Source organism: Amblyomma americanum, chromosome 5 (assembly GCF_052857255.1).
Source record: "Amblyomma americanum isolate KBUSLIRL-KWMA chromosome 5, ASM5285725v1, whole genome shotgun sequence".
In the NCBI taxonomy this organism is placed as follows: Eukaryota; Metazoa; Arthropoda; class Arachnida; order Ixodida; family Ixodidae; genus Amblyomma; species Amblyomma americanum.
The window spans coordinates 170596760-170615238 of record NC_135501.1 but is presented as its reverse complement, the minus strand read 5'-3'; the positions used below and the strand labels follow the sequence as shown (position 1 = coordinate 170615238).

General features: G+C 44.4%; 1 protein-coding gene across 1 annotated transcript; it reads right to left on the bottom strand.

The window, feature by feature from the left end:
• Positions 1–2976: 2976 nt before the first annotated feature.
• On the bottom strand, positions 2977–16599 carry LOC144135272 (uncharacterized). Its single transcript, XM_077667994.1, has 5 exons — positions 16502–16599; positions 14955–15002; positions 13560–13730; positions 5817–5909; positions 2977–3448 (listed from the first exon to the last, which is right to left on the bottom strand). Exons 1-4 carry the CDS (start codon positions 16557–16559, stop codon positions 5833–5835), a joined length of 354 nt encoding a protein of 117 aa, XP_077524120.1. The 5' UTR covers positions 16560–16599; the 3' UTR covers positions 2977–3448; positions 5817–5832.
• Between the last annotated feature and the right edge of the window lie 1880 nt (positions 16600–18479).

Below are 18479 nucleotides of genomic sequence, written 5' to 3'. Positions count from 1 at the left end.
ACGTTTGAAAAAGCATGTAAATATGAATACCGATTAGGCGTACCGAGCAAGCATACCGTGTGCTAGCTAAAACAATTGAACAGTTGAACGTAAGAGCAGCCTTACTATGCCCAGAAAATATTGCAGAGGACACACTTACTTTCTGCGGGCAGTTTAGCGTCTTGAGCACCTTATGCACTCTACTTCGATGCTGTGCGGAAAAAAACCGCCGCATTTCCTCACGCTGCAGAGCTTTAGAGGATGACCTAATCATTTCTAAGCCTTACATGGAACCGTCTAGTGAGCGGCCTCAAACTGCCTATTGGCACTAACCACATGATTATGTCAATTGAAGCGATCCAAATTGAATTTAAGCAATTACATTTCTAATTAAGTTCACCATTACAGTAACTGTCGTTCGTCTCTGTTGGCAGTTTATCCCTTAAGTCTTATTTTTGTATTCCGAAATATTTTAAAGAAATTTCTTAACTTCTTGCGCAGTCACCTGGTATAATGCTTCAAGTTTTGAAGGTGCTCTCTGCAGTAACAGGCGACATAGACAAAAGCTCCAGACTGTAACCACATCGGGCTCATAAAATGCTGCCTGAATGCGCGACGCAAGCGCCCAGTAAAAAAACTGGGCCCATGGGAGTAAGCCACTGCAGGGAACTTAGCAAAAATGAAAGGTACAGACATAAGCAAACAAAACCCGCTATTCCGTTTGGAAAGGATTCTTACGTGTTCGAGCACAATTCGTGAACCATTGAGTCTCCATGAGAAACTGTGAGAGCGATCGCTACCTCCGCTGGCATGCAGCACATAAAGTTTCTTGTATGCAGAACAGTTCCGGTTTGAAGGCAACAGCGGAGTCCGCTTGCTTCTCTTCATATCTATACATGTACTAATTATCTCAAACACAGGTGATTATCCTACCGAGCAATCTTTCCTTGTGTATAAAATTTGTTGTCAAAAAACATGTGCCGTCCTGATCTGGAGAAAGTCACCGATATTAGCAATGGGCACTCTGGCCGCTGCGATGCTACATGCGCACACATACAACTGAGAACATAATTTAAAAATAATAGCTAAGGAATCAGTTGCAAATAATACTGCAGAAAGGTGAGCAGAAAACGCATGCAAAAATTAGAAATAGCAAAACGCGAAACAGAAAAAGTAAACCCTAATGTGGCCTGCAAAACAGCACACCTCAACAGCATATTGGGTTGCACAGGCGACAGCTGATGTCGCAGACATTTGGCTCCTTCCGCATTCGAGCATTGCCCTCGTGTCCCGCTTCACGCGACCCTCTTTCTTAAGTCAGATGAGATAAGAAAATCGGTGTTTACAATTATTGAGCTGCACAAGCATTATGGCACGCTCGAGATGATACATAAATCTATGAGTCCGCCAATCTTTCCCTTCATTGGGGTTAAGTGTTATATGAGGGATCTAAAAATATTAAGATGTTAATAAGAGTTAAAAACAGAAAACGGTGTCGAGGAGCAGATGTTAAAAGGAGTTAAAAACAGAAAACGGTGTCGAGGAGCAGCCCGGCCGCGGTGGCTCAGTGGTTAGGGCGCTCGACTACTGATCCGGGGTTCCCGGGTTCGAACCCGACCGCGGCGGCTGCGTTTTTATGGAGGAAAAACGCTAAGGCGCCCGTGTGCTGTGCGATGTCAGTGCACGTTAAAGATCCCCAGGTGGTCGAAATTATTCCAGAGCCCTCCACTGCGGCACCTATTCTTCCTTTTTTCTTTCACTCCCTCCTTTATCCCTTCCCTTACGGTGCGGTTCAGGTGTCCAAAGGTATATGAGACAGATACTGCGCCATTTCCTTTCCCTAAAAACCAATTATTATTATGTCGAGGAGCAACATTTCAAAGTAGATTGTGAGATGATATATTGAGCTGACGCCATCTAAAACGCGATCAAAGCAGCCAACAAAGCAGCCAGCCTCAGATGTCAAACAGCTCAACTTGGCAGTACTCCGGAGTTGTTAAGACAGCTCAGAAATAGTCGGTTCGGTTTACTTCCTTCGGTTCATGACACATTCTGTCTTTACAGCGGACTTCTGCAGCTCTACGAACACGCCGCTAAGTTAATTCCACTAAACTTCAACTTAAAGCACAGATAGGGGAACCACTCTAGAGGTAATACTGCGTTTCGTACTCAATTTAAGGGCAAGGTGACCGGTTTCACGTGTTCCAACTGCGACGTACACTTCCAAAGATGGTGCGAATTTCAGTTGTAGCTGAACACTCAGTCACCTTAATTATTACACAACATGATGTCAAGGCGAGGTTCAACACTGATATATATCTATATTTATCAGCACCTACGCTGGCCATGTGGTATATTTTATGGCTTGGGTTGAGTATACGCATGCGTTCTTCCTCGCAATCGACCGTTCAGCGCACTCTAAGTATAAGTAAATAAACTAGGTCAATAAAAATTCCACCACGCCGTTCTCTTCCATAAAGTTTCTACTGAAGGATGAAGAAAGGAGGGAACATTTGAAACTTTTATTATATCCAAGTTGCCGAAATAAAACTCTTAAACTCACACGAATGAAAGCAAAAACTGCATCTAGTAGTTCGATTACTGAAGCGATCGAAAGGCTTCTTTCGCTACCAACTGTAAGGTCAGCCCATATTGCTCCTGAGGCTGTTATCTGCCGCAAGCGGTGCTTAAATAAGTCTTTTTCGTTTCCACACACAAGTCACACCCCCATTGAGTCCATAAAGCAGGTTTGAGATACTTTTCAGGATTCTTTTTATTGACAAAAAGACTTAAAGAAATGCCTGTTTGAGTAAAGTGGTACAAATAAGGAGTTTACAAAGCGCTAATCGCAATGCATCTTTCAATTAGTAGATGAATAATACAAATAAAATGCATCGGCAAAAATACGTTTTAATTACATTACACACCATGAACAACTGCACACATTTGACATATAGCAGAGATAACTAATTGATATAAATAAAAACAACACAACAACGTAGTTACACGTTTGCTAACAACCATGCATTAATGCTATCAATGAAGAGCCCGAAGGAGGAGCTGTTTTAATGCATGCATTAGGCTTAACTTTTGAAAGCAGGAAAAGTCATTATCCGAAAATCTTGTACGCTACTGTTTCTGAGGAAAAATCAGGGAATTGAAATAGTTGTAGTGTCTTCAGCACGATCACTGAAGCGGAGGAAATGTAATTTAACTTTAGAGACATTAAAAAAGGGATAATTTTGGAATATTGGTGTAAGAAAGCAAGAAAGGTAGAGAATGCGAAAAATGTAGCTGCTTGAACGGCACTTCTTTGTTAATGGCGGATGCTTGAGGTATGAGTAGCAGGTTGAAGTATTCCGATAATTTCCTGTTGGTTTTTTTCTCTCTTTCCTCCTCTCTTGAACCTAATGAGTGGAGTCGGGAAGGACCGTTTCGGTGGTTCCGCAGGTTGCTTCTCCAAGCCTCTCTGAAAAATGTTCGTGGCAGTATTGAGCTCTCCCTCATATCAAATACAACGCCCTCCTATTTTGGAAGGCAGTGATTGACATCTCAAATGCACCAGAAACACGGCGCAGTATAGAGGGCAGAATCAGCATGACTTTTGCGAACCATATGATTTAGGGCGCCTGCGAAAAATTTAAAAACGCATTCTTTTCAGGGGAAAATATATCTTCGACGGGGTCTTAATTACCCTTGTGAGCAAAAATCCGAGGATCGGAAAATAACTTTAACTTAAGAGCAGTGGGAACACTGAAGCGCTGGCGGACGGCGGACGAAGGGACGACGAGACCCACAGCCTCGTCCTCCCTTCGCCCGTCGTCTGCCAGCAGCGCTTCAGTGTCCACAATGTCAAACCAACTCGCCCAGTAACACACCCTACTCAAGAGCAGTATATAAAAACGTAAGTGCGATCCTTTTGCGCAGAATAATTGGCGGGGCGTTGCAATAAATATAGCGAGGTTAACTTCTGCACCATTAGTAAACCAACTTTGGCCATTCCTCGCGCGATTAAAAAACCAAGAGCGTGCGCTGCGCGCTCAGCGACGCCCAGCAGTGAACGTAGCTTTTCGGCGCTTTTAACTCGGGACCTTCGCTTTGACGCCTCGGTAAAAGCAAGGAGTATCGGTGACTGCCGTAGTGGCTGCAAAACACATATGATATGGTTTTACGCGTGCTGCGGCTGAACACGCACACTTGGTTGCGGTCTTGGAAATGGGCAAGAAATGACCAAAGTTTTATGATGGACAGAACCGAGGATAATGCGTTTTTGGAATTCTAAATTCTGAAACGACGATTCCTAACAACCGTGTACAGATCTCTAATTGCCATGACCCCCCTGTCTACAATGGTGAACAAGTTACCAATCAAAAGTGAGGTAACAAGCGTATTATACAAGGTGATTAATTTCTTGTTTGACGTCCACCAACACTGATATCAATATGCAGTAAAAGCCTTCTTTGTGTTCAAAACAGCCTTCATTGAAAAATTAGTTGCGAGCACCTCTTAAACGGAATGCTTAAATCGGAAAGACAAATGGGCAGTGCGCATAGTTGAGAACCCAGCGCGGTGGCTCAGTGGTTGCGGCGCTCGGCTACTGATCCGGAGTTCCCGGAAGTACCCGACCGCGGCGGCTGTGTTTTTATGTAGGCAAACCGCTAAGGCGCCCGTGTGCTGTGCGCTGCCAGTGCACGTTAAAGATCCCCAGGTGGCGGAATTTATTCCGGAGCCCTCCACTACGGCACCTCTTTCTTCCCTTCTTCTTTCACTCCCTCCTTTATTCCTTCCCTTACGGCGCGGTTCAGGTGTCCGCCGATAAATGACACAGATACTGCGCCGTTTCCTTTCCCCAAAACCAAATTATTATTATTATGCAGAACCCGGTTATCCTCAGAATCGTATTTTGTATAGCGTCTGTGTTTCTTGTGTCATGAAATCTGACGTCATGGCATATAGGCTCCTCAACGCAGCCTGTTCTGTGTCACGAGCCCAAAAGATGGCGGGCTTTGGGCACGCCAATTCACGCAACTCATTGTGTCGTGCGTTCTCGGGCTATACACTCGGGACGCCGTCTCACTGCACACGCTCTGTAATAGTTACAGGAAAACACGCCGCTCCACGCACGCAGGGCCCCCCACTGAGGGTTGGCAACTGCTACTGCCGTCGACTTCAGGAATGTTTGTTTCTCAGAGCAAGACGCTTAGCAATGTGGTCGGCGCGGTGTTCATCAAAACGTCTCCAGAGCACAGTGCTCCGTAGGCAGCGGATGTGAGTACCTGACCCACGAAGGCGCCTTAGAAATCCAAAGGCCTCGAACCCTGTGATGTTTCTTGATGGTCGTAATCGCCAAATCTATACCAATTTTTATTCTTCACTGACTCCGCAGCCTGTGCTTTCAACCTCTCAGGCAGATTCACATTCAAAAGTGTACTGAGTGCAGGGTATAGTCACATGGAGCATTTATTCAGATAAGTAAGCATCATTCGCTGCAAACATGATGGCGGTAACCTGTATTAAACGCAACATAACTAAACAGGAAAACTTCTTACCGAAATGGCTCTCTGAGTGGCTTAGACCTGCCAACAAGCAGGCTGAAGCAGCTAATAGACGGAAAGAATTAGTTGCAGTACACATTTCAACATTTAGTTTTATCACGGTTTTGACATGAAGACTGCGGTTGATAGAAAGGAAAGAGAAAATTTATATGCGCCGATATGGGTCTAATGTAGGTATGGCCAATATTAGCAGGGCGTTCTATAGATATCACTGCACGGGAGGAGCACAGAACAAATTCGTACTTAGACGCAATCTCAACAGCAATAACAGATTTGACTTACCTAGTCCGACGCTCCATCAGCCGGACCATGGGCCGATTCCTTGTGTACGACTTCGCCTAGTTCTTTTGGGTACCTGCTCAATGCACACGCCAGCTGTGAACAGATAACAGAGATCACTATGAACCATCATCATCATCAGCCTGACTACACTCATTGCAGGGCAAAGGCCTCTCCTATGTCTCTCCAATTAACCCTGTTCTTTGCCGGCTGCATCCACCCTTTGCCTGCAAACTTCTTAATCTCATCCGCCCACCTAACCTTCTGCCGCCCCCTGCTACGCTTGCCTTCTCTTGGAATCCACTCTGTTACCCTTTAGGACGAGCGGTTATCTTGCCTTGACATCACATGCCCTAGAAAAGTCCATTCTTCCTCTTGATTTCGATTAGGATCTCATCAACCCGCGTTTGTTCCCTCACCGACTCTGCCCGCTTCCGGTCTTTTAACGTTACACCTATCATTTTTCTTTCCACGGCTGGCTGCGTTGTCCTTAACTTAAGCTGAACCATTTTCGCTAACCTCCCCGTCTCTGCCCTGTAGGTGAATACCGGTAAGATACAGCTATTTTAAGCTTTTTTCTTCAGGGATATTGGTAAACATCTATTTGTGATCTGAAAGAACATGCCATATGTGCTCCACCCCATTCTTATCCTTCTAGTTGTTTCCCTCTCATGATCCCGTTCAGCTATCGCTACCTTTCCTAAGTAGACGTATTCCTTTACTACTTCCAGCACCTCGCTTCAAAGTGTGATCTGGTATTTCCTTGCTAGACTGTTTAAGCATTACTTTGGTTTTCTGCATGATAATTTTTGACCCACCGTTCTCCTCTGCCTGTCTAAATCATCGATCACGCTTTGTAATTCATCTCCTGAGTGACTCAGCAAGGCAATGTCATCAGCTAATCGCAGATTATTCAGGCACTCTCCATTAACTTTTACCGCTAACTGTTCCCAATTCAGGCCTCGGAATACCTCCTGTAAACAGGCTGCGAATAGCATTGGCGAGATCGTGTCTATCTGCCTGACGCCCTTCCTTATCGAAATTTGACTTCTGGCTTTTTGGACGACTACGATAGCTGTGCAGTTGCTATATATATCTACCAGAATTTTGACATAAGGCCCATCTACACCCTGATTACGGAATGTCTGTATGACTGCTGAGGTTTCCACAGAGTCACATGTTTTCTCGTAGTCAACGAAGGCTATATATAGAGGTTGGTTATATTTTGCACATTTCTCTAGCACCTGATTGATTGTGGGAATATGATCTGTGATGGAATATCCTTTACGAAAGCCTGCCTGATCATTTGGTTGATTACAGTGTAAGGTTGCCCTGACTCTATTAGCTATTACCTTAATAAATACCTTGCACGCAACGGACAGTAAGCTGATCAGCCTGTAATTTTTCAAGTCCTTGGCGTCTCCTTTCTTATGAATTAAGATGATGTTTGCGTTCTTCCAAGCTAGTGGTACCGTAGAGCTCATAAGGCATTGCTTATAGAGGGCAACTAGTTTTTCCAGCACAATTTCCCCTCCGCCCTTCAATAGATATGCTGTTACCTGATCCTCACCAGTTACATTTTCCCATCGCATTGCTCCTAAAACTTCCTTTACTTATTCTTTCGTTACTGGCGTGATGACGCATTGCTCAGCGCTACTGCCGCATTAACGCTCTTATTAGATTGGCTATTTTATAGATTTCTGGAGAACTCTGGGGCTACTTTACATATCTTATCTATATTGCTAATGACATTGCCCTGCTTGCCTCTTAACGCTCACATCTGGTTTTTACCTGTGCTTATAGTTTCCGCGTCACCGCTTTCAGGCTGCTTCCGTTCTTTAGAGCATGCTCGATTCTCCCCACGTTGAACTTCTTTATGTCGGCTCCACCCACCCCCCTTGCGCTTATTTATTAACTTCGATAGCTCTGCTAGTTATATCATGTCTGTAGGATCAGACGCCCTCATGCCTTGGCGTTTCTTAATCAAATGTTTCGTCTCCTGAGATAGATTGCCGGTATCCTGGATTTCGTAAAGGATACTCCTGTGAAACTCAATTAGCTATCTTCATTCATGACCTGCATGCCAACCTTGACGCTAACCTCAAAACCGACGCAATCTTCCTCGACTTTGCTAAGGCTTTTGACAAGGTACCCCACAAACGCCTATTTCTGAAACTTTCGTGCCTAAGCTTGCATCCTGACATACTAGCATGGATAAAAGGATTTTTGACTCACCGTTCCCAATCAGTCGTCATTAATAATCAAATGTCTAACTTATTACCAGTTTCCTCAGGGGTGCCCCAAAAATCCGTCCTAGGGCCTCTTTTGTTTCTAATTTATATTAACGACCTACCTCAGAAATTAGATTGCCATATTCGGATCTTTGCCGACGATTGCGTTATTTACAAAACAGTTACTGACTCCGTTAACCAGCAATCCCTACAAGATAACCTAAATCTGGTACAAAAGTGGTGCAACGACTGGCTAATGACACTTAATATAAACAAATGCCAGTATATATCTTTCCACCGTCGCAGTAATCCTCTCCTGTTCCCCTACTCTATCTCTAACGTTCCTATCGACCCTGTCCAATCATATAAATATCTCGGTGTTCATCTTAGTCATGACCTCACGTGGAATAGCCATATCGCGAACATTATTTCATCTCCTAAAAAAACGCTTGGCTTCTTAAAGCGTCATCTCCACTCTGCCCCCCCAGCATGCTTAGCTACTCGCATACAAATCACTAGTTCTATCAAAATTAGAATACGCATCGCCCATCTGGTCTCCGAAACAAGTATACCTTACTAACTCACTTGAATCAGTTCAAAATAGGGCAACTAGATTCATTCATTCCTCATACTCTTTTGATGTCAGCATATCAGCTCTGAAATCGCAGTCCAATCTACCTACTCTTGCACTTCGTCGCCACATTGCTAGTTTATCCCTATTTCATAAATTCTTTTATTCCGAGCTATCACAGGAACACTATATCTGCCCTCCCCCAACACGCTTTTCTCTTCGCACCGGACATCAGCAGCAGGTATCTCGGCCACGAGCACGCACAACAACTTTTTCTTCATCATTCTTTCCCCAGACTGCTAGCGACTGGAACGGCCTTCCCCATGAACTTGCTGCCATCACATGCCAAACTATGTTTCTTAACCAAATTACACGTTTGCTTGCATCACGATAATCATTTTTCTTTGTATAACTCGTTCAATTTTTGTGTACTTTTTCTGTTGTTAATCTATATATGTCCCACCCCTTATGTAATACCCTCACACGAGGGTCTTTAAGGAAATAAAGTGAAGTGAAGTGAACCGTCCTACCACCTACTTCTACTGCGCTCTCCGTAATGATAGCTGTAAGATTATCGTTCATCGTATGAACATTAAGACCGTTTTCCTCAGTTAAGGCTGAACATCTGTTCTGCAGCGATGTCCTGAAAACCTCTATTTTCCCTCTTACCGCTAACTCGTTAATGGACTTTCTCTTCACTATCTTCTTCCGTTCCCTCTTCAAGTCTAAGCTAATTCGAGACCTGACCATTCTGTGGTCGCTACCGCGCACTTTTCCGAGGACGTGCACATTCTTAATGATGCCAGCTTTAGCGCATAGTATGAAATCGATTTCATTTCTAATCTCACCACTGTGGCTCTTCCAGTTCCGCTTCCTGTCCTCTCGTTTGCGGAAGAAGGTATTCATGATCCACAAATTATTTCTATCTGCGAACTCTACTAATAACTCTCCCCTTCTATTTCTGGAACCTATCCCATATTCCCCTACCGCTTGGTCAACCAGCCTGCTTCTTGCCCATCTTTGCATTGAAGTCGCCCATCAGTACAGTGTAGTGTGACTACTTTATTCATTGCCGATCCCATCCCTTCATAGAAGCTTTCAACGGTTGGGTCGTCATGGCTGGATACATGTAGGTGCGTAGGCCTGCACCACCTTCAGCTTGCACCTCCTACTGAGCATAATTACGATACCTGCTACCCTCTCGTTAATTCTATAGAACTGCTCTACGTTGGCAGCTATATACTGATTAATGATGAATCCCACACCTAGTTTTGGTCTATCCGCTAGTCCGCGATAGCACAGTATGGGCCCATTTTTTAGTACTTTATACGCCTCACCTGTCCGCCTAACTTCTACGAATATCAAAAATGTACAACAATGTTCAGGTTTATATTCAAAATAAATTGCAATTGAATCTGTTACAGATACCTAGTTTCATATCCATGCTCAGGACAAAAAAAATGAAAAGCGAAATACACTGTCTTCTTCAAATGCAGCCACCTTTACTGAGAGGGGGCGCCGCGAAAAGACGAAGACTGACAAAATATACGACCAGAAAACTGGTGCCCACTCCTGTTTCTCATCTCAGCAGCCACGGACCTTTTGTTCTTTGCTTAAATAAATCTGTTCGCCCTCATTCTCCTGTGTTTTGGGCTCTTTTGCGTTTGTCGTCGTGTTTTCACGTTGTCTCCTCCACTGGTCAGCAGAATATCTCATTCGGAATAGAGAAATAGCAGTGTTAAATTTCTGGCTCCTTTCAGTGTTCTAAAGCTCTTAGCAATATAACTGAAAAATTAGTGAAGAAGCGACTTGTCTCTGTTTGAGGTTTAAAAAGTTAGAAGCAGTACATCTCCGCTCGTCCGCGACTGACAAACCAAATCACTATTCCACACCGCCATCGCTAGTGTAACAAAGTTGAAGCTGACTATAATGCACCATGCTCTGGGCACAGTGCTATACGACACCGAGATGAGAACAAAAGTACATTTATAGGCCACAAAAAGAAGAACGCTGTCTATCAAGCAAAGACACCAAATTCTTCGGACAGTCTACCCTGCAGTCGAAGAAATCCGATTCAACAGCCCAGTTTGCGGGCGAACGTTCGATCATGCCAAGGCTGTGCAACGCTACGAGGCCGGACGAACCGAGCTTGTCAGATGCGTTACTACAAGGTTACACCCTGCTGCCGATGAGCGAAGTCGCGGTGGCACTCCGAGCGCTTTCAGCCGCCAGAGCCCAAGAACAACCTACACTTTTAAAACCTCTGGGGCCTTAAGATGCTCACACGATCCTTGGCGCTTGTTTAAGCGATGCTTGGACTTTTATTACAAGCTAAGCTGTTTAAATAGTTAGTCAAGGAGGAGCGCGGCCCCTGCAAGAGGGTAATGTGGAAGAACCTAATTTCATCGTAAGGGGGCCGCTAGTTTTAATCCTTCGCTAACGCTCGACAGGTCGGACCAAGCTTACGACGTAAAAAGCAGACACAGAAGTGCTCAAATTCTAAATGACATTTTTCGAAAAATGGCAACATTGACGTTCATAGTGCTGAATCAAAACTATTCCGAAGAAGTACGATTTATAGTTTATGGGAGTTTAGCGTTCCAAAGGGAATCATGCTATGAGGGGAGCCGTAGTGAAGGGCTCGGAAAATTCGACCACCTGGGATTCTTTAACGTGCACTGACATTGCACAGAACACGGGCCTCTAGAATTTCGCCTCCATCAAATTTCGACCGCCACGGATAGGATCGAGCCCGCATCTTCCAGGTAAGCAGATCAGCGACATAGCCACTGAGCCACAGCGAGGACCCTCCGAAGAATTGCATTACCTTAGTTATGCCATCAGAAAATACAAATCCCGCTTTGAAAAACGGAGTTGCACGGAGCTTGCAAAATGTCTCTTCAACTTCATCGTTTAAAGGCACTTCCGTGTGATAGCACTCTCAGCTTACTAACAGCCGGCCGACTGTTTTCCGACTGTTATAAACCGCCCATCTACCTGAAGGGTGCGCAATGTATACCGACGCACAGCACGCTGTACAGCGGGAGTGAACACTGTGGGCAGTCCCTGCCAGTGTCATCTTAGCTCTTGCGCGATATATACCGCTTGTAAGTGCATCTGTCTTGCTTTGTAACTTCAAACAATTTGCAGTGCGATTTTTTCAATTCCACTCTTCCCGCAATCAATATAGGCCACCACTAGACTGACCCCTAAGCTGCCCTGAAACAGTTTTTCGCTGCTCGTCGCACATACCTAATTGCACAACCAATTTGTTAGCCCTGTACAAGGTGCAAAAGACTTGAGCTTGTAGAGCGGATTTACGGCAGTGCTCGAAATCCGAATCATAGTGACACATATAGACCTATCAAACTACCCGTCTCCGTCTGCCTCTTCCTTCTGATGCGATCCTGCCCTATGTATCCCAATCACTACTGCTGCGCCAGAGTACCCGCCCTCTAATTCTTTATTGTTCGCAACCTTGCTCCTGTAGTCTTACTTGGCAGTAGTAGGTATCCGTGTACCGGATTCGGACAGGACCAGTTGTGACCCCTTTTGCACGTCATTGGCAGCGAGACTATCTTCAGCCGGTGACTGACAAGTGGCCACATCACGGCAATTCCTAGAACCTGTGCTACTTGCGACACGTAGTGTGGACGTGTCCAGCCGCAGCTTGTGTGACAAAACACTTCCTGAGAGAGATGGTCCTTTGATGGAACCACAAATTTAAGAAAAGTGGACCATAGACAATGGCTACACGGACAACCATTGCGACGCTGTGAGCAAAACTAGTCTCGACATCAAACGTTCTCCTACATTCCCTCCCTTTCCTCCAACCCCCCCCCCCCCCCCCGTCTTCCCTCTTCCTCAACTTATCCATTATGGGAGTCTCTCGAATAAAAACACAAAATAAAGAGAACGAAAAACATTTTGAAAGGGCGATTGTTGAGGCTCTTACTGTATCCAGGGAAGGCCCCCAGAGGAGCAGGAGCTCTCTGGCCTCTGCTGCTTGGTTGGCCGGTTTATCAGCTCTCGCTAGTCAGCTGCGTTAGCGGCTAGCACTGGAACCTCCAAGCAAGAGCGGAGGAAGGGAAATGGGATCACGTTGTGCAGTTGCGAACAGGCCCATAGGTTGCGAGATAGGTCACCTTTGAGGGCTTCACATTTGGAGCAGTGGGAATAGCTTAAAGCGGGATACATTCGGCGTACCACACTGGTACCATGGACGATTTCGTCTCAAGCTGTCTCCAGATGGCTTCTCAGAGCACAGCACACGCCCTTGTTTGGAAAACTGACTTTCATTGCGGGTTGTGCGAATATATTAGCGCAAATAAATCAAGAGACATGGATTGGATCAGGCCGAAACGGGACATGAACCTGCATAGAAAGAGTTCATCGTTTTGTGTTCCCGCATGTTGTAGCATTTGTATATTTTGGACAAATAATTAGTGGTAATTTGTATTTATGATAGAGCTGCCTATTTCTCGCGTTAGTGCACACTCAGAAGAACTACGACCGTTTTTGTCTTTTTTGGCCTAACGTATACCTAACTGCTTTTACATGAAAGCATCCCTCGCTCACCAGGCATTTCCTTCTACGATTTCCTCAGTACTTTCACTTTAACCTAAAATGCCTGTAGACTTTCTGGCAGAGTATGATTTCTAGTTTTAAAAACCAGACATCTAAATGAAGAACCAAAAACTGTTTTGTTTTCTAAAAAAATACGAAAACCGGTTCGAATGAAGTATGGAACAGAAGCGATTATGGAAACAAGTGGAACATCGATTGTAAATGAAATCGTTTTTTCGACTGCCGTTTTGGAAAGGAACCCATTTCCTTTGAAAGCACAGTCAAAAACAAATTCTTCTATGGAGCATGCTTCTTCGGTATGGGCTGTGCTGCACAAGTTAAAACTCTTACAGATATACCAACAAACTTTTTACTCACTGTTGCAGGTTTGCATGCATTCCGTGCAGTCATTAAACCTGTGTCCGCTTTGCACGCACATTTTTTTATCAGAAAAGAAGCAGAACCTATTTTTCTGGTCATAGTACCAGCCAGGAGTATAGTAGACACAATCACTTGCTTTCACCACTTTGCACTGGTTGCTTTTGCGCTCTGAAAACAAAAGCACGACATGTACGTACAGCTCTTATTAGGTGCATTTTACTGGCTTAGCTAATATTTCACCTTACGTACGCTAAGCGAAATAAGCCAAACTATGAGCCGGTCAGCAAAGCTCATATTCGCGCCCTTACCAACTCACCTCAACAATTTATGTAATAAAAACAGGCTTTAAAAACCTGTTCTTTATAGAAAACTTGTCTTTTACGGAAACCTGTTCTTTAAATAAGAAGTTTTATAGAATGTCATAATAACTGGCCTCCCATCACACCACTCTGGTCCCCACAAAGCTCACTCTTTGCACTACTACGATACGGGATCGGTGGTCGTGCTGGCGCGTTCGTCGGTCTAGCGTGACAGACCGGTGCGTCATCGACGGCATCTGCATACCGACCAACCTACCGACTGCTGATCGGCATCGCATCGGCATAGTGTGACCGGACCGTACCGAACAACTACCTTACTGTTATCGCTTTTGCTGGAGCAGTCAATCATATATGCAGGACGGTTGCTACTTCGATCGCCCGCGAGAGTACAGGGGACGAGAGCCTTCGCTGTCCGCATTGCGGCAACAATAGCCCTTGTTGCGGCAACGTATGCCCTTGTGACGTCACGACAGCATTCCATATGGCGGTCGCTGCCCGTCGGAGGAGCTTCCTGGTATCAATGTCGATCGCATTTTTTAAATGTCACAAAACTCGAGTCGTTTAGGTTTGAAGATCCGCGGATGTTGTGTTATCAGTTGACACAGCTGAGGAGAAGAATGGGAGAAAAACTATCAAATATAGCAACCTCACATAGAGCAGTGGGTTAAGCTGAAAAAAGGCCTCCGAGTACTTGTGACGAGTAGCCAGAGTCAAAGGGTAAGGTATATAACCTATTTACTATAAAAGGCGGCTTTTGTTGCAAAGCTTAAATAGCACAAGCTGCCGCAGTCGCTCAGTGGTTATGGCGCTCGGCTGAGGACTCGAAAGACGCGGGTTCGATCTCGGCAACGGCAGTCGCATTTTGATGGAGGAGAAATGCTAGAGGCCCTTGTACTGTGCGATGTCAGTGCACATTGAAGAAACCCAGGTAGTAGAAATTTCCGGAGCCCTTTACTACGGCGTCCCTCACAGCTTGAGTCACTTTGGATCGTTAAAACCCCATAAACCATACACCAAACCATAAAGCAGAACACGCTACCGTAGGTGTCATTAAGCAGTTTCATAATCTTACCTTCGTTTTCTTTCTCACCGAAGGTTTCATAGGAATAGGGATTGTAACCTGAAAGGAATTGAATGCCATTTAGAACACTCTCGTTTGCTATATTAAAAAAAATGAAATCTTTATAGCGTTGAAAAACACAGCCGTATACGACCGTGGTCGAAAACTTTCCGAATTATCACCATAATCATCATAAGCCTGACTACGCCCACTTCTACGTCCTAATGAAATGAGGTCAGCAATAGAAGGAATATTTTTCTGCGACAATTATTCCTCATTGTGTGTATTAAGAAGCCCAATCCACCCATACCCACAGCCGAAGGCAACTCAATAGCTTAACGGCTGGACAAATTCGCCGATTTGGTTTGAACACTTTTATGCACAGCAAAGAATATTTGATTATTTCTTGCCCACACGACGTTCACTGACTGCAACGTCCTTGAAATGATGACACGAAAAACTCCCCTCAAGCTGGTAATTAGTAGGAAAGGCAATACTCCACATTCTGTGTTTCAAGTTAAGGTTGACTACAGCAATAAAGGTAACAACATCGAAATTCCTGCTTAGCGTGCCAAAACAGTACATAAAGTAAAAGACTGCCAAGTTTTCTTTAAAAGCAGATTGACGCCAACAGGCATAGTCTCGAACGAAGGTCTCTTACGAAGCAGGTGACTTAACAATGACGCTGGTGCTTGTTTCTCGCTGTGAACTCTGGAATGCTGCTGCTCCATTGCTTCGTCCTCTTAAGTTGGTCCCCCGCTTCACTGAGAAGATGTCGGAGGTTGCACGCGAAGCATAGGGGACCCTGAAGGAACCGTAGGGGACCCTGAACATGGTTCGTATGAAGGCGTTTGAAGCGGATCTCTGCACCTAACTCCCATCTGGCGACGGCTCTCTTCAGCACTTTGATATTCGCGTGGGCCCTTAATTGTATTTAGTTGCCATATGTGACGAAAGCGGTCTGCATACAAGCGATGGAAGGCAGCAGTGGAGGAGGGATGCACGCCGTAAGAAAGGAATTAGTGCAAGTTGTTTGTGCTCCCTCTAGCGTTCATTCAAACAGACTCTGTACACAGGTTCTTCGCTTCTTGACAGCGTGGACCGTAATAAAAGTTTCTATATGTTGAAAGCAACTAAGCTATAATTCTGACAATGTGCCGTTACTGCCCACCACCTGGTTGTTGGTAAACTTACTACTTGATCTCATACGCAGCTAGGACTAGGAGAGCAAGAACCATGCTAAAAGCAGCCACCAATCTTCAAAAATTTTAAGAAACGTGTCCGCAGAGCATGTTAAACCTCTCGCAGGAACCAGAGAAAAAAATTTGTTTCCATCTCAGTACAAATAATATTTTCCTCAAATAGCAGGTTGTTTGGACATTACTCATCGGATATAAAGACTTTGGTTAGAAAATATATCAGTGTCCTCGGAACCTGACAACACGAGCCGCCTAGAATTGTAGCATGTTGAAAGGCTAGTACATATAAAAGGAGACGAGAGAAAAGGGTTAGGACAGCGGTTACGGTTCATGCAAAAGAAAAAAAACTGGAGAGCATACCTTCTATGCAGTCTATGCAAAGCAGTAGCAGAAAGCATGCTTGAAGTCTCCTTATCATGTTCGTAGAAGTTAAAGAAAAAGTGTTGTCGTTAACACCTAAAATTGTATGGGTGGTAACGAGCAGGCGTTTTTATAAGGTTTATCACTTATTTTTTTTTCCAGTACTTCATGAAAGAACTCAACTTTGACTTGTGCGTTTATCGTCTTCCTTCTGCATTGCAATTGTATTGTTAATTTTTTTTCTCAACTTAAACTTTTTCAGACCCTCTCTGAAAATATTTTAATAGGCTACATCGTGGGCTTCCGCCTTAAATATACATTGAAATTAATAACCTCAAAGTAAATTGTTTTATTCATTATATTTAAAGCCAAGTGTCTCAAGTTGTCAGTTCTGACAGGAACAAAAGAGCAGTGCCAATTTTCTGTGTCGTTTCAAAAGTTATTTCAAGGAGAAAAAAAACATAATAAAAAGTTCGCTAGGCTAAGCTAAAGGCCCGCAGGAATCTTTCAGAATCAATTATTCACTTTCAGCTTATATTTCACAGCATCCGGCACTCTCATTCCTTAGCTGAGACACAGGCAAGAAGAGAAAAGATCTTTAGTAATGTTTTTGGACTTACTTGACAAACCGTTGAATGTAGAGGCCCTCGAATATCAAAGGAAACAAAGTTTTGGGCGGAATTATACTTGATGTCATAATTATACATCACAAGCCACATTCGCTTGTTTCCTAAATTTGCCTTCTTTGTATATATTATCTAAAAGTAATTTTAACCTGGAGAGAGAAACAGCAAAATCATTAAACCGACATATAATTGGAAGGCGTTGTTACCGGCCTGACTTCGCACTGATCCAAATTCTGAGGGCGCAAGAAACGTCTTCTGATCGAGTTACAGTATTTAGCTGTGTGTGAGTATTAACATACATAAATAGCCAAAAAACGACGCAGATATTAAATAACATAAACTCTGGAGGAAACTACAATTATTAAAGTTTAACGAGTTATATTTGAACTTTGCACATACCTGGACAAATAGCTGTGAAGAACTCGTACTTGTCAGACCACATAGTTCAGTTTATGGGGGTTTAACGTCCCAAAGCGACTCAGGCTATGAGAGACGCCGTGGTGAAGGTCTGCGAGAATTTCGACCACCGGGGGTTCTTTAACGTGCACTGACATCGCACAGTAGACGGGCCTCTAGAATTTCGCCTCCATCGAGATTCGACGGCCTCGCCCGGGATCGAACCCGCATCTTTCGGGCCAGCAGCCGAGCGCCATAACCACTAAGCCACCGCGGCGGCTCAAACCACATAGCTCACTACATAGTTTGCTGGATGCGAAAGATCATTTTTTTCACATTCGCGATGCCTAACCTCTTTTTCTCAAACCGGAGAAGTAATTAAACAGAAAGATACTGTTCGTTCGTATGTTCAGTCGACCAGAGCGCTGCACTCCTGGAATAACACTGCTCAGCCGCGACTCGTGCCTTTTGGATCTCTCATCTCACGTGCAGTCGTGGGCAAAATAATGTCGACCACATTCCCGCGGCTAAACTCTTGAGTCGCGTTAGGTAACGAAGATAACTTCTGCTGCCTTCATGTGCAAAGTTAAAAGTCAATAATACTACTTGCGTATTTATCAGACATCCATTACATTTTTCTTGATAATGAAACCTGGACCATTTGCTGAGCCCTGTGCCCACCTTAAGTTTCATCATGATGGCCCTGTGCATATCGGTGACCTGACCGCGCGACTTTCTTAGAATGTCTTCAGGGCGAAGATAGGGATATCATTGTGATGATGACCTGACGTCAGGCTCTCTTCTATTTGAAGCCGCCGCTACAGCGAAGTAGGCGGAAAAAAATTAACGTGGATTAGCTCAGCTAATCATGGATATAAAAAGCGAAAGATGTAGGCGTTCACTGTGTTTGTTGGCGTTGACAATGTTCTAGACGGCGATGGCTTTGAGGAAAGGAA

Excerpts from the sequence above, each read along its gene's own strand:
- LOC144135272 (XM_077667994.1), bottom strand. The coding sequence starts at position 16,559 with ATGATAAGGAGACTTCAAGCATGCTTTCTGCTACTGCTTTGCATAGAC. Across the intron at positions 15,003-16,501 it reads TTGCATAGACTGCATAGAAG|GTTACAATCCCTATTCCTAT; the intron begins GTATGCTCTCCA and ends AATTCCTTTCAG. Across the intron at positions 13,731-14,954 it reads CGGTGAGAAAGAAAACGAAG|AGCGCAAAAGCAACCAGTGC; the intron begins GTAAGATTATGA and ends TTTTGTTTTCAG.